This window comes from Eubalaena glacialis, chromosome 13, assembly GCF_028564815.1.
Source record: "Eubalaena glacialis isolate mEubGla1 chromosome 13, mEubGla1.1.hap2.+ XY, whole genome shotgun sequence".
Classification (NCBI taxonomy): domain Eukaryota; kingdom Metazoa; phylum Chordata; class Mammalia; order Artiodactyla; family Balaenidae; genus Eubalaena; species Eubalaena glacialis.
The window spans coordinates 24,536,945-24,551,928 of NC_083728.1; the positions used below are offsets into that span (position 1 = coordinate 24,536,945).

General features: G+C 47.9%; 1 protein-coding gene across 3 annotated transcripts in view; it reads left to right on the forward strand.

Moving 5' to 3' along the window:
• Window positions 1-12,562, forward strand: part of LOC133103646 (ubiquinol-cytochrome c reductase complex assembly factor 1) — a 92,746-nt gene extending 80,184 nt beyond the window's left edge. For all 3 annotated transcript variants that reach the window (XM_061209131.1, XM_061209132.1, XM_061209133.1), the window contains 3 exons: window positions 1,529-1,606; window positions 7,552-7,665; window positions 10,532-12,562. In XM_061209131.1, coding sequence (XP_061065114.1) covers window positions 1,529-1,606; window positions 7,552-7,665; window positions 10,532-10,666 — 327 coding nt within the window. In that variant the 3' untranslated portion in view covers window positions 10,667-12,562. The remainder of the gene's footprint in view (window positions 1-1,528; window positions 1,607-7,551; window positions 7,666-10,531) is intronic.
• Window positions 12,563-14,984: the final 2,422 nt, after the last annotated feature.

The following is a 14,984-nucleotide window of genomic DNA, read 5'->3' on the forward strand; positions in this document are numbered from 1 at the left end:
TTGAACCCAGTTTTCTGACTAAATCCAGATCCTTTCACTACTCCTTTCTGCCCTCCTTCAGAGACCAGTTATGAACCACAGGATGAAATCATTCAGTATTTGATTTATGATCCAAAGTAAAGTTATCTTCCTGCAGGCAGGAACCTGATGGAATGTCAGGCACATGGACTTTGGATTCAGACTGACCTGGAGGATTTATCACTAATTTGCTGTGGGATCTAGAGCAAGTCACTTCACCTGTCTGAGTCTCAGTTTTCTGTGTCTTTAAAAGCATGACTATAGCATATCTGTCTCTCTGAGCCCCGGTGACAGTTAGAGGAGATGATGTCCATAAAGCATCTGGCCCATAACAGGTGCTCAGTAAATGGAGGAGATGATGGTGGGCAGTGGTCATGGTTGTTAAGCACAAATCTTATTCTCCATGTAAAGTTCCAGATGACTTCGGGGTGTTTCTAAAACTTGTCAGTTTAAATAGTCAACGAGTCCTTTCTATGTATTACACATTACACCAGGTTTTCTGCTGGGATCCCAGAAAGGAATGAAATACGGTACCCTTTCCTTTCGCATATTCCCGGAGGTCAAAGTTTTATCCTATTGAAGAGATTCCGTGAACTGCACTCTAGGTTCTGAAGGCTCACTGGCTATTCTCTGAGAGGAGTTCTACCTGAGTCTCCACGGTCTCACTGGCATCGCATTTCTAAAACAGTCCATTCACATTAACAGTCTTACTTCTTCAGCCCGTCTTATTCTCCCCTCCTGTCCACAGCCTCAGGGGCCCACCTTTCTCCTCAGCATCTCACTCACAGCCCTGCCTCTCTTCCTCCTCTTCCCACCTCTGACCACTTCCTTCTTTTGTCCTGTCACTACAACAAGCTCCTTTGAGTAACCCTTAAGACATTTCCTAACCTGGTCCCAACCTACCTTTCCAGTGTTCCTGCCCATTCGCCCTCCCTGGCACTCCGCATTTTCTTTCCTGCCCCTGCACTTTGTACAGCTTATTCCCTGTGTCTAGAATGTCCTCTTTCCTCCCCCCAACCCTCTCTTGTCAGACTCCTCCTCCTCTGAGGTCCACTTAAACATTACCTCCTAGAGAATTCTTCCCAGCCCCACCAAGTGGAGACCATTGTACTAAAATGTATTTATCACTCACCACCTTTGGGATAGAATATGAGGCAGTACATTGCAGTGTGATTATTTTCTACATGTCTGTTTTTACTAGACTGTGTGCTCCTCCAGTCAAGAAACGTTTCTTTTAATTTGTGTTCATAGTATCTAGCACAAAGCCCGACGCGTAGTTGGGGCTCAGTTCATAAAACTGAGTTACTGCTTTGTATAATTTGGGACCAGAATCTAAAAGAAGCTGTCAAATTGGGGAGAGTCCTGACAGATCAGGGAAATGAGGATGGACAGGCAGTTTGACCTGTTAGGGGCCCTCTCTCTCTGTTCTGCTAAGTTAAGAGCCAAAAATCATACTTTTTGGTTTTTTCCTTTCTTTCATACTTTTGTTTTTGCCATTTTGTTTCTGTAGGTTAATTCCTATATCCTGAAGAAGAACATGATGCTTATGACAAATAATTTCTATGTGGCAATCTTGGGATATGATGAGGTAAGCTTATTTACCAAGCCTTAGGCAGAACAATGGCCTCCCCCAACAAAGGCATTTGATGAGAGCCTCTGAGAGAAGCTTCAGGGGCCACCATCACTGCCTGCCATTATGGCTTAGTATTTTACTGTTTCCTCACCTTCACTGACTCAGCAACTAGAATGAGTGTGCCCAGCAGTTTGCCTAGTACTTGAGAAAGAAAGCACTATGTAATATGGTCAGATCATTCAACTAGTCTGCATTTATTGAGTGCCTGTGGAGTGCTGGATGGAGGGACAAAGGCAAATCAGTCACAGTCTCAGCCCCAGATGCGTTCAGAGAGAGGAAGACATGCACACATGAACATCACGGTCAAATCACACACTTTTTTGGGGGGTTTAATTATAAAAGCAATACATACTCATTTAAAAAATTCATAAAACTGTGCATAAATGGTTGAAATAAAAAATAAAAGGGCCCTTTCCTCTCCTGCCCAATTCTCTGTCCCAGAGAAAAACTTTGTTAATAGTTTATTGGGTGTCCTTATAAGCGTTACCCGTGCATACACAAGCACCTATGTATTTATTTTCTTCATGCAAATGTAAGTTACACTGCATATACTACTATTCTGCAACTTGCTTTTTTCACTGAGCAATATATCTTGGGTATCCTTCTACATGAGAACATTTAGCTCTATCTCATTTTTTATTGTAAAATTTACATAACATAAAATTTACCATTTTTAAGTGTACATTTTAGTGGCATTAAGTACATTCACATTGTCGAGCAGCCATCACCACCATCCATCTCCAGGACTTTTCCTGATCTTCCCAAATTGAAACTCTGTACCCGTTAAACACTATTCTCCTATTCTCTCCTCCCCCCAGCCCCTGGGAACCACTCTTCTGCTTTCTGTCTCTATGGTTTTGACTACTCTAAGTACCTCATATAAGTGGAGTCATACAGTTTTTGTTCTTTTCTGATTGGCTTATTTCACTTAGCATAATGTCTTCAAGATTCATCCATGTTGTAGCATCTCTCTCATCTTTTTCTCCTCAACTGTTATAGAAATCTCAGACACATGGAAAAGGCAAAAGAATGGTGTAATGAACCTGTATGCATACCACCAGGATTCATCATACCTCATCTTTTTAACAAACCATGTGCTTTTATGTTCATTTTGTGGTTACCCTCAGATTTCGTGCAAGCATCACCCCTTCTGGGACACAGGCCCAAGAACTTTCCCCAGGCTCAACGGCTTCTGCCCTTCCTGGGCTCCACAGCACTTGCTGCATTAGCATTAACTGTCACCCCACTGGGTGAGGATTTCTCCTGTGTAGTTGCAGTGTCTACTCTGTATTTCTGTTGCCTGGCATGGTGCTTGGCACATGGCAGGTGAAGAGTGAAGAAGGGAAGAAATGCATAAAGGATGAAAGTAAGAAATTAGAGTTTAGGCTGGAGGAAATGTTATCACCCTGAAGATAATAATTAAAGCCAGGACATGAGCTTACAAAAAAATTTAGTTAAATGATTTGCTTAGGGTCATAGGACTAGTTAAAATTGAGGTTTCCCAATTCCCAGTCTACTAAATATCCTCAGTTATAAGAGAGCAATTAAGACTGCATACTGCATACATCATTAATTCAATATGAGCTTTGTGGGGTGGGAATTGAGAAACACTGCTTAAATCTGTGCATCAGTTGTTAAATTAGATACATTCTGATTTCAGAAACCTTACAGTATATAAAAGAATGAGGCTTAGAATTGAAGAAATATAATTTTCTTTCTCTTAGCATTTGTTTGCGGTCTTTATTGCAGATGGCTCAGTTGTTTCCTTTCACCCACATTAATAAAGATGTTCTGTCCCCCCATCCCAAATCCATCTTGGCAGAGCCATCTTAGAAACATGCTTGAGCGCAAGAGTCACCTGGGGTGCTTTTAAAATCTAATTATTGAGAACTGCACTAAATATTCCAATTCAATGGGAGTGGGGCCTGGTATTTCAGCAAGCACACCAGGTGACTTTTCAGAGTGGGAAAGTTTGGGAAATAGACTAACTACCTGGGACACTTTAGAAATACCATTATTTGGGCCCTGTCCCTCAGAAGTTCTGGATTTAACTGTAGGTGGGCATCTGTAGTTGTAAAAGTTCCCCAAGTAATTTAAAGGTGTAATTCTGGAACAGTTTTTCTTATATTTTAGTGTGCATGCAGATCATCTGGAGTCCTAGGTAAAATTCAGATTCTGACCCAGCAGGTCTGAGGTGAGGCCTGCGATTCTGCGTGGCCCACGAGCTGTAGGGGATGTGCAGCCATTCTGCAGGCCACACCGGCAGTCACAAGGTTCTAGAGCTGTGCTTTCTAGTACTAGCCACATGTGGCTGTTTTGATTTAAATTCATTAAAATTGAAAATGCAGTTCTTCAGTCACACTGGTTACATTTCAGGTGCTCAGTACTTGTGTGTGGCTAGTAGTGGCTACTGTGTTGGGCAGTGCAGCTGTAGATTGTTTCCATCATCACAGAAAGTTCGATTGGACAGTGCTGTTCTACAGCACCCTTTTCCTAGAATCTTGCTTGGATTGTGCCCCACCCCTGAACACTTCTGGAACCTTCCTGTTTTCTACTTCATTAGGTCCAAATTCCTCCATGGAACTTCCAGGCCTTCTGTGAACTGTCGCCATTTGTGACATGTCCTGTCCACCTTTATCTCCCATGGCCCTCCAGTGTGTAACCTTCTTTCTGAGTGAGACCATTTGCCTCACTGCTCCACAGATATGCCGTGTCTGATTGAGGCTGTCCTGGACAACCAGGTGTGGGGGGCAGTAGCTGAGGCTGTCAGCTTTGAACCTGAGGATTTCAAGGTCTCGCACTTTGTAGGCACTCTCTCTGTAAATGTTCAGTGAACTAATATTATTCTCTCTTGCTTAGAATGTCCTGTAGCTCTCCAAATAGTCTCCATTCTTAAGGCCCCCTTCTCCACAGAGCTTTCCCTGACCTCTCTAGGTCTGTGTTTTTTTACCCTGAATTTCAATATCCATCCATCCATTTAACAGGTATTTATTAAGTGCCTACCATGTGTGATGCACTGGGGATATGCTGGTAAATAAAACAAACATGGTCTGATTCTTTCCCACCAGAGCTTATCTCTTAATGGAGAGACAGGCGGTAAATAAGTAAACAAGCAAATAAATATCTAATTAATATAGCACAGTGATAGAGAATAACAGGGTGGGTGTACTTAGTGTGGACTGGGAAGGTCTCTGAGGAGTTTTCATAGAAGCTAAGACTGAAGATTGAGGAACCAACCATGTCTTGACTATTCCTCAGAGTCTCCTGTACAGATTAACATTTGTTCATTCTCCAGGATTTAATTCTGTGCTGCTGTTTGATGTGCTCTAGCTTTGTCCCTTCAACTAGATTGCAAGCGGCTTGTGAGCTGTGACCGTATCACTGTGACTCTGTGTTCTTACCATCATGCTAAGCACGTAGTGGTGTCAGATCAGCCCTCACTGAGTGAGGCTCCACCACTTTAAATAAACTCTTAACTATAACCAGGGTCCTCCAGGGCCAGGACAGTCCCTTTGGCTGCCTCTCGGTTACTCTAGACCTCGGTGTCTCAATTTCCTGAAGGATGCTTTTTTTGTAGCGTGAGGGAAAACAAGTAGGCATCCCAGTAGATTGTGGGAAAATTGCTATGCAAACTAATTTTTGCCTCCTAGGCACCCCTTTTTCTTTCCCGCTTCCTCTCTCAGACCAGTTTGTTTTCACTGACTTACTAGAAGTGTGGTGGAAAGAAGGCAGCAGTTGGGTTCGTTGATTTATTCAGCCATTTGTGTTGCACTCCCACTCTGTGCCAGGTACCGCATCCTGACTAGAGCCAGTCAGCGCCATCCCTTGACCTCACCAGCGCATTCTGTTTCCAAATCTACCACCAGTTAGCTAGAGAAGCTCTAAGCCTCAGTGTACTTACCTTTACAACGAGGGTAATAGCATCTGTTCTTCCTGGCATACCTCGCCATCGGAGCCAGGTATGTGAAGGAGCTCTGACAGTCTGGAACAGTCAGGTTGCTATCATTGTTAATCTGAGTTCTGAGTCATCCTTTTCCTTCTGACTGATTATGGACTTGGCCCTTCCCAGCCATCTCACCCATCGCCAAGGCTGCCTGTTTGCGGCAGGCCGTGGCTCCCGGGGCTTTTGCTGTCCTGCGCTCTAGGCTCATTTTCTAAGTCCTTATAACACTCGCTCCCACTCCTGTTCCCTCTCGTGTAGCATATGTGAGTCGCTGCCAGCAGCACTCCGGCATGTGCCCAGGGCACTTCAGACACAGGCAGGCTGTTGTGTTAGCAAATAGCTTGGAGAACAGTGATGTGCCTGAGCTTGTCCTTGGCTCCTGTCCCCATCTGCCGGAAGAAGCTGGTTTTCCCGACTCAGCCATTGTGCCAGGACAGTCTCTTGGAATTGTAGGGGTGTTTAGCAGGGGGCATTTGGGACAGGTGGATGGTTTTTCCACCAAACTGTCAGTACCCCATACTGGACATGGCCCTTCCTGGCAGCAGGCCTAAAGCCAGACCTCATGTACTGCAGTGCCTCGGGGGCCAGACCACAGCATGACATCGAATAAGTGATCCTGGCTCTTAGTGTAATGCTTTACCACTTACAGAGCCTTTCATGGCCATTGTCTCTTAATTCTCACAACTCTGTGGGATAGGTTTTATTTTGCTTGTTTAGGTTGTGAGAAACTGAGGCTCAGGAAGGGCTAGTGGCTTTCCAAAGGCCACATAGCTATCAAGTGACAGAGCTGCCATTTGAACTCAGGTGGTCTGATCCCCAGATCTCACTGTTGTTTCAACTGTATTCACAGCTGCATGCCAAAACAAGCTCCTAATCTTTGTACCTAACATATTACACTTAACAAAACACCTTTACGTTATCTCTTATAATTCAAAGGTGCTGTAAGTTGGGCAGGCATTTTAGTCTCTGTTTAATAGATGAGAAGGTCGAGACTCAGCTTTATTAAATTGCCCACTGTCTCTGAGCTTGGTACTGGCAGGGCCAGGGCTTGATCCCGTCTTCTAACTGACTTCCAAGCCCCAGTCAGCACTTTGTCTGGTTCCGTACACTACCTTGGCACCTGGACAGAGCAACTTCTCAGGGCCTTTCCCTGTAGTCACCCTTGCCCAGGAAGCAAGACCCTCCTCTCTCCCTCCTCAGAGTTCCAAGTTAGAAAATGGTCCTAGTCCAGGATGAAGGCCTCTGTGATATTTGGGCTTCCCAACAGAGCTCTCTCTCCTCTGTGCCAGGACAGCCGATGTTAGGCACACACAGGCTCTGAGTGCTCCCCTGTGGCCCATGGCAATCCTGCCGAACAGCCTGTTGCTCTGCTTAGGGACAGGCAGGGAGAGGCTGGGCCAGCCATAGCCAGCCCAGAGCTGGGTGACACTGAGGCCAAGGTACCTGGCTCTCATCGCTAAAGACCTAGCTGCCTTGCAGATGTGTGTCCTTGGACCGGGGAGAGGGTGCAACCTACACTCACCTCTGTTCTTGGGAAGAAATATATACTCACAGTACTCCAAGCCCATTCCTTGTGGACGGCAGTGGAACCACTGCTGCTCCCATCTCTCTTCTCTGCCTCTCAGGTGTTGCCTGGGCCTGGGTGGGCTGTAGAGGGAGTTGTGGCCTAGGAGGGTCCATCAGACATGTGCCCCATCTCTGTATCAACCTTATTAGCCAGTCACTTGGCCCCTCTGGGTCCCATGTTCTTCCCCTGTATAAAATGAAAGGGTCAGACCAGATGCTCTCTGAAGACCCCTTCCAAGCTCTACCAAGTAGCTGCCCCATTTCTCTCTCATGGTATCTGTAAGGTCCCTCTGAGCTGATTTTGTGTTGCTAGCGTGTTCACAGTATCCCCAGCTTTTGTATCCTGGCTCTGCCATATGCCCCAGAAGAACACTTGTGCTGTGTATTCTAGGGGGTCCTTTCAGATGATCGTGGGCTGGCTGCTGCCCTCTGGAGAACCTTCTTCAACCAGAAATGTGAAGACCCTCAACAACTTGAATTGTTGGTGGAGTATGTGAGGAAACAGGTGAGCAGTCCTTCCCCTCTCCTCCAGAGCCTCCTGGACAACAGGTCCTTCCTGAGGTCTGTGGATGCTGGACTTTCAGAGGATCATAAGAGGTTGAGTTCCCAGAGTCCAGTCTGAGGGAATTCTGACCAGATCATGTCAGCAGTGGGCACTGATCAAGAACACCTTCTGTGGATCCAGCCATGAGCCAGGTCAGGGGTCACGGAGTAGGAATAGAAGAATAAAGGGCACCGAGAAGTCTGCTGCTTTTATAAACCTGTTGTCTTTCATTCACTGCACATTCGACTGTCTGCTGTGTGCACAGTGCTGTACTGATCCTGGGCACACACAGTCCTCCTGTAAGATAGCAGCACGGGGTGCAGTGAAGCTCCCCTTAGGTACCCACCCAGGATTCATGTTTCCAGCTCCTGGCTTCCAACAGGATTGGGCTCCGGGCAGCATTCCACAACATCCTGTAAGCCTCTTCCCACTGGGTGCTATCTGTCGTCAAGCAGAGTCCCCCTGCTTCATTCCTCACCCCTCTGGCTGCCCAGGGCTCCCTGACACCAAAGCGTCTAAGAGAAAGCTCCAGGGTGAGGACTGCTTAACTACATAGTTTTCCTCGAGCCCAGGAAGAATTCACTCCTGTTCTCTCTGCCCCCAGATCCTGTATTGATGGGAAATCCATACATTATAGATGAGGGAGCTGAGTGGCAGGGAAGAGGCACATGTAGGCTTTCCCAGGGTCTCCCAGTGAGTCAGGCTGTGCAGCTGGTCTAGAGCCCCCAGCTGGGTGATTCATGCAGCCGCTAGAGGCCTCAGCTGCTCCAGACCGCTCATCAGCTCAGGCTGTCCCATGAGTCACACCTTTGCTTCACGGGCCTGGCCCCTGGAGCCAAAGGGGCCTCACCTCACAGTTATTCTCTTATTCACCTGTGTCCATGCCCTTCAAGCCTCCAACAGCCAGGAGGGGAAGGCCAGGCTCTGGCTCCAAGGAGAAGACAGGGCCAGCAGGCCCAGCTGGTTGATTACTGGAAAACTACATACTAAGGCTCTTCAGAGGGTAGAGAACCCCAGAAGCCAGGACTGCTGTTTGACCGTTCTTCAAATCTGCCAGAGCCGGGAAGGAGGCACTGTGGCCAGAGGACCCCACCCACAGAGAATTCTGAGACTCACACTGTTGACTGGACTCGCCCTCAGACAGGAGTAGCAACTGGCAAAGCAAATGCTATGTTTTCTGAGAGACCAGCCCAACTTTTCCATCTACCGCGGTGGGCTTGTGCCAGGGGCCACAACAAGGGCACAGCTGGGACCTCTCCGAGGGCCCTGAAGGAAGGGGCTGCCACACCAATAAGAAGGCCCAGATTGCCCCAGTGAGAGGCAGGCACCAGGAAAACAGTGACGGAGCTCTTAGGGAAGCAGCGAGCTCTGATGGGGACCCAGTTCTGTCAGCAAACCTTTTGAGCACCTATTGTACCAGCCTCTCTGTTGAGAAAGCAGAAATTAGTAAGACCCAGTCCTGCCCTCAAGGATCCAGCTCATGATTTGGCAAGGAAGCCAGTCAGGCACAAGGCTAACCCTGGAATAAGTCAGTCTGCAATGTATACAGGCAGGAGCAGAGTCTATGAAAGGCTAAAGAAAGGAGGGACTAAGTCTGACTGAGTGGATCAGGGAAGGCCAGGAGGCTAGTCCTGGGCCTTGATGCCAGTTGGTCTGGTAGATGGCCTGAGACCCAGTCAGAGATCATGCTGAAATTTTCAACCCAGGAGATGGGCATAGTGGTGGCATTCGGGACAGAAATGGAGTAATTGGAAAGAGGAGTGGCTTTTAGGTGAAATAACAGGTCAGTTGATCTCCTTGCACTGGAGACATGTGGAAATCCAGACCTGAGGTGTGTGTGAGAGACTGGGGGTGAGTGCGAGGGTCTGCAGCCTAAAAACAAGGCAGCGGGAGTGAAGGAATTCTTGGAAGAGGGAGTCGATGCAAGGCCTAAGATGAGGCCTTTGGACTCCTGCCACCTGTCCTTTCCCCCCCAATTGCCTTCTCACCCTCAAATGGAGCCTCATCTTTCTGAATCCAGTGCTGACTCCTGCTCTGATCCAGCTCTCGCCCTAGAGTTTGCCTGTGCACTTGAAAGCATTTGTCCTTATTCATCTCCTTACTAGCAGGAGCCTGGGAATCCTCCCAGAGGTGGCCTTTATCGCCTAAGACTTGCCACTCGTTAGAGCACCTGCCTCTTGCAAAACTGCCCGACCATGCCTCCCTGCAGCTGCTCCTGTTCTCCATCACAGGTGTCCCCTCTCCGCATTGTTCAGGGGGATAAACTCCCTCAGTCATCCTAGAGGGGTGAAGCTGGGGCCCACTAACCTTGGGGTCGGGGCCCACTAGAGGACAGTAGAAGCATACACATTTTTTTTTTTTAAGTTCCAGTGACTAGCAGTGTCCTTCATCTTGTGGGGTACACGTTACTATTATGGGCCCCTTTCTCAGACCGGGCAACTTAAATCTCAGAGAAGGGAATTGGCTCACCGTGGGTAACATCGCCACCCTGAATGGACAGTCAGACACACAGTTCTTCTGGTCCACAAAGTCAGGGCTTGTGTGTCAGACATTTGTCCATTCAGAGGCACAATGCGGAATTCCCTAAAGCCTGAGAGAGCTTCCTTAGTGACTTGTTTCTTCGAACCCCCTTAAATGAAATAATCCGGGAGATCAGAGACCACTACCCCACCCCCCCCACCCCCCCCTCCCCAGGCTTGGGAGCTGGGATGGTCAGAAGCCCCTCATGCCCCCGCCCCGTTCTCTCCTTTGGGAGGCTGGTTCCTTATGCCATCTCACGTCTGTCCTGCCCTTGTCCCTTTCCTGTTTCCTGTTCTCCTGATTGCAGATACAGTACCTGGACTCCATGAACGGTGAGGATCTGCTTCTGACAGGGGAGGTGAGCTGGCGCCCTCTAGTGGAGAAGAATCCTCAGAGCATCCTGAAGCCCCATTCCCCAACTTACAACGACGAGGGTCTTTGATGGGCTGGGCCCTCCGAACAGCTGGCCAACTAGCTCTGAGGAACTGCCAGAAGAGAGGTGGCTGTTTGGCCCAGGATCCTGCAGGAAGTGGCCTGAACTGACCTTTGAACAGCATCTGTCAAATACCTGGCCCCATTTGTGTTGATTTTCCTCTTAGTACGCCCAGGAGTCTGATTGGGTAGGGTACGGTGCTGGGAGAACCCTTAGCCCTTCTAAGGTGTCATCTCCCTCAAGAGAAGCCCTGAGCAAGAGCTCCCCTGCACACACTCCGCAGGTCCCCTCTAGGAAACATGCGATTGACAGCTTTTCCCAAAGGCCACAGAAGGGAATGGGGGTAGGTTAGAAAGGGGACACCCCCTCCCCCCCAAGGGCCCACTGTGGCCTAGGAGCAGTTTGTAATGCTGCTGAGTCAAGACGGGTAACCACGCTCTGTCCTCCGGCGTTGAGCCGTGGGGTTGAGTTGGCCATTAAAAGAAACAGAGACTTCTCTCTGCCATGGCTCTTTATTCCTGGGTCTTTTAGCAACTTACCTGGGATGGCGGATGCCACGAGCTGAGGAGCACTGCCCAGCTCAGTTAGAGGCAGGGAGGGGGAGAGGCTCGGGGGTCTCTGCTGCTGCTTCTGCCTCCAGTTCATGGAGATGTCGCTGTTCTGGCCAAGGTACAGCCTTCCAGGCCACAACCCTGGGAACCCAGGAGGCCTCTATGGCCAGGGGGTTTGTCACATCCTGAGTCATTTGGAAAGAGGCCTCGAGAGAAAGGTCCCTTTGTCACACACACTCCCAGTGAACTGGGTGAGGAACATGCTGTCTCTTCCTCTCTTGGCCCCCCCTTACACGAGGTACTGGGGAGGAGAGGAGAACACACGCTTCCTGGCTTCGTTGCACCGCCCCAGGACCCAGCCCCATGCCCAGCCTTCCACCCCCTTCCCAACTGCAGGAGCATGTGCTGCAGAGCCACCTTGGTCTGTGCACTTGAGGACCAGTCCCCTCCTCCCTCTGAGTGTGGGTCATCTCTGGGGGAATTTTCTTTAAATTGGAGAAAGGGGGCGGAGAACCATATTGCCCCTCCCCCCATCAAACTTCCTTCATTTAACTTGCTATAAAATGAGTCATATAAAGAAACTCTATAAGGGTGAGGTATATCTCACTTCTGTGAAAACATTACAAATCAAACCGCCTTCTCTGAGTTTATTTAAGATGCTTTTGTTGCACACGGAGCTCTAGAGTGAAGCCTCCTGTGTGTGTGAGATAATAACACCTTGTAACTCATTACAGCTGGGCACTATTTACATAAACCAGAGCTGGGCCAGGCAGGAATTTGCTGATTAATTTATTTTTAATGGAGTGAAGTATACCATGCACCAAAATAAACTTTACGGTGTGTACCTAACTGCTCCTGGAATGAATGGAAAAATTAATGGAACAGATTTGGCTCTCAACTCTACACATTAATTTATATATAAAAGTTATTTGAGCCTTAACCCATTTGCTGCCCAGGGCAGCTCCCCAACCACAGATCCCAGCCTGCAGCACCAGTTCAGCTTCCGGGCTTGCTTTAGAATCATGGAATCTCAGATTTGGAAGGACCGTTAGCGGTCATTTAGTCCAGCCCTGGTCCGGAACTTGACGCCCCTTCTCAACATCCCAGTTGCCTATGTTCATACGGGCCGTATATGAATACCTCCAGCAGCAGACGGCCCCCACCTGCAGAGCCAAGTCCTGTCTCCATAAGAAGAGTAATCACCAAACACTGCAACTTAATGACACGCAGCCATGTTTCTAAGAGCCAGTCGATCTGTCATGTTTGTGATGTCCCGAAGCCCTCACTTCCTGGCCGTAGGCATCTTTCACTGACTACACCCGCCCCGCCAAAATAAAATCCAGGCTCCTTGGAAGCTGCAAGGCTCTTCTTAGTTTGATCCTTGTTTGTCTTTTTGAGTCTCTAACCCATTGCTTTTCTGAGCAACGGAACCACTTGGGGTTACCTGAGGAGACTACCCTGTATGTTTTCTCTGCCTGGAATCCTGTCTGCTCTTCTGACTAAAGAAATTCCACATGTCCCCTAATACCACCCTCTCCTGTTCACCCCAGGCAGTATTCTCCAGAGGAACTATTTTTTACATACCCACCCTCCATCCTGCAGTGTGAGCACCTTCAGAATGGGCACTGGTGTTTGGATCAGTCGCCTTTGTTTTTCCAGCGTCCAGCAGCATGGCTGGACCTTAGTAGGCATCAGTGTAAGCTTTGATAAATGAAAGAAGGAATGAATGCCTAGATCACCAATCATTAGCTATACAAGCCCAACAAAAAGCCCCGTTCTGGACCATTCTCTCAGTCTGTACTACAGTTCAGCTTATTTTAATAATTCAGTACGAAGTACCTCCTTTGGCCTTCGAATAGGAACGAAAGCCAGATGTTCGTTCTATAGCTAAACGTTTTTCTATTGCAAATTGTTATTATACAGAACAAGTGAAAGACATGTTTTCTTTGCTCTCAGGGAGATTGCTCTCTAGGAATAATTTTGTCCTTTATTTGTACTCTGTATACGTCCAGAAAGGATCACAGCAAATTAAGAGACACAGATGTAAAAACTGCAAAACGATTGAAACAAAGTTTAAAAGATAAGATGCAAGTATTGGTAGGTTAGAAAACCTAGCCTGCTGATAACCAACTTTCACGTGACATTTTCAGCAATTTATAAAGTGTGATCTCACGTGTGCATTGTCTCGCAGCAGTCCTGTAAAATAGGTATTGTTCTCTTGATTCTTATCCCCTTTACACAAGAGATGGGACTACAGCTCAGAGAGGCCTGGAAGATGAACCAGGGTAAGAAGGGGCCTAGAGTGCCCAGCCCTCATCTTCAGCCCTGGGGCCCTTGCTCTCTCCCCACCCCACACTGCTTCCCACAGGTCAGTGAGGAAATCTGCAACTGAGTATCAAACCTTGCTCTGAGCTCCCTGGAAGCCAAAGGCAGAAATGAGACAGGCTGAAGGTTATGTACTTCCCATTGTCACATGAAAGGAATTACACTTATTCATCAGAAGAAACAAATGTTTTCCTTACTCTTCCCAGAAGAATATATTATAGGGTCTTAAAATGAGAAACACTGAACAATGTTGCGAATAGTACCCCTAAGATTTCAGATTTGCCTAAAATTAAAAAAATTGCAAGTATTGCTTTCTTACATCAAGCTGAGATTAAAGCCCAGGCTACACTTCAGCCAGTGTTTTTTGTGTTTCTGTTTTGCGCGCTGCTTGGTGTTTTCAGTTAGTATCTCATTTAATCCTCAGTGACAGTTCTGTGAGGTAAGTGTTATTTGTAAGTTCATGTTACCGCTGAGGGGGACTGAAGCTCAGGGAAGCCCAGATTTACCCTGCATGCAGACTCAGGCGGTTCTGACACCCAAGTCCAATGCTTTTAGTTCTAGAAAAGGAGTACTAGATGGGGAAAGGGTCAGTTGTGGTACATTAAAAAGTAAAAGGAAAACTAAAGCAGTGTTCCAGCCACGTGGGCTTCTGTGGGCGCATACACATACTAACAGGAAAAGTCAGAACAAGGGAGTTCAGGTTCAAGGTTCAGAAAAGCCTTCGAGAGGAGTTGGAACATAAAGGACGGGCAAGGTTTAGGTAGGTGGAAAGAAAAACAGGAAGTGAGGATCCGCGGCACGGAGCAGGAAACTTCAGACTCAAGTGGAGCAGCTGAGTCGGTTGCCAGGGAAGAAAAGGTTGCCGAGATACAGATGGGGCCACGGCTCAGGGAAGTCTGGGTAACGCTGCATCTGGCAGGGACTGTGACCTGATGGGAGTGCAGATGCACAGCGGCGTGCAGGGTGGATGGGCGCAGTCAGGAAGGATTCTAGCCAGCTAGGCTTGAAGGCCTGGGGGCGACTGTAGAAATTCAGAGGAAGTTCAAACCCCAGAGGCATTGCAGGGAATAAAATCGTCAGCACTTGATGCCTCACTGAACATGAAGCCTGAAGAAAGCTGTTCAGGGCTCTCCTGGGAGCAGAGAGATGGTGATGTCTGGCAGAAGAGGGGAGCGTGAAAAGAAGAATCTTTGCATTGTGGTTTTTTTCGGGTGCTAATTACATTATCCTATGAGATAGGGCAGGGATTATTGCCCCTATGATGCACTAGGGAAACAGGTCCACTGAGGAGAAACCACTTACCGGTGCAAGAAACCACTTTCATAGCGAAGCTGACCAGTCTCATGTCTTCAAGCCCCACCCCACTGCTTTGGTGCATGTTGGTTGTGTCTGTATGGGGAGCTGGTCTGACGGAAGATGCATCAGGGAGGGCAAGGGCATAGGGCAGGCCT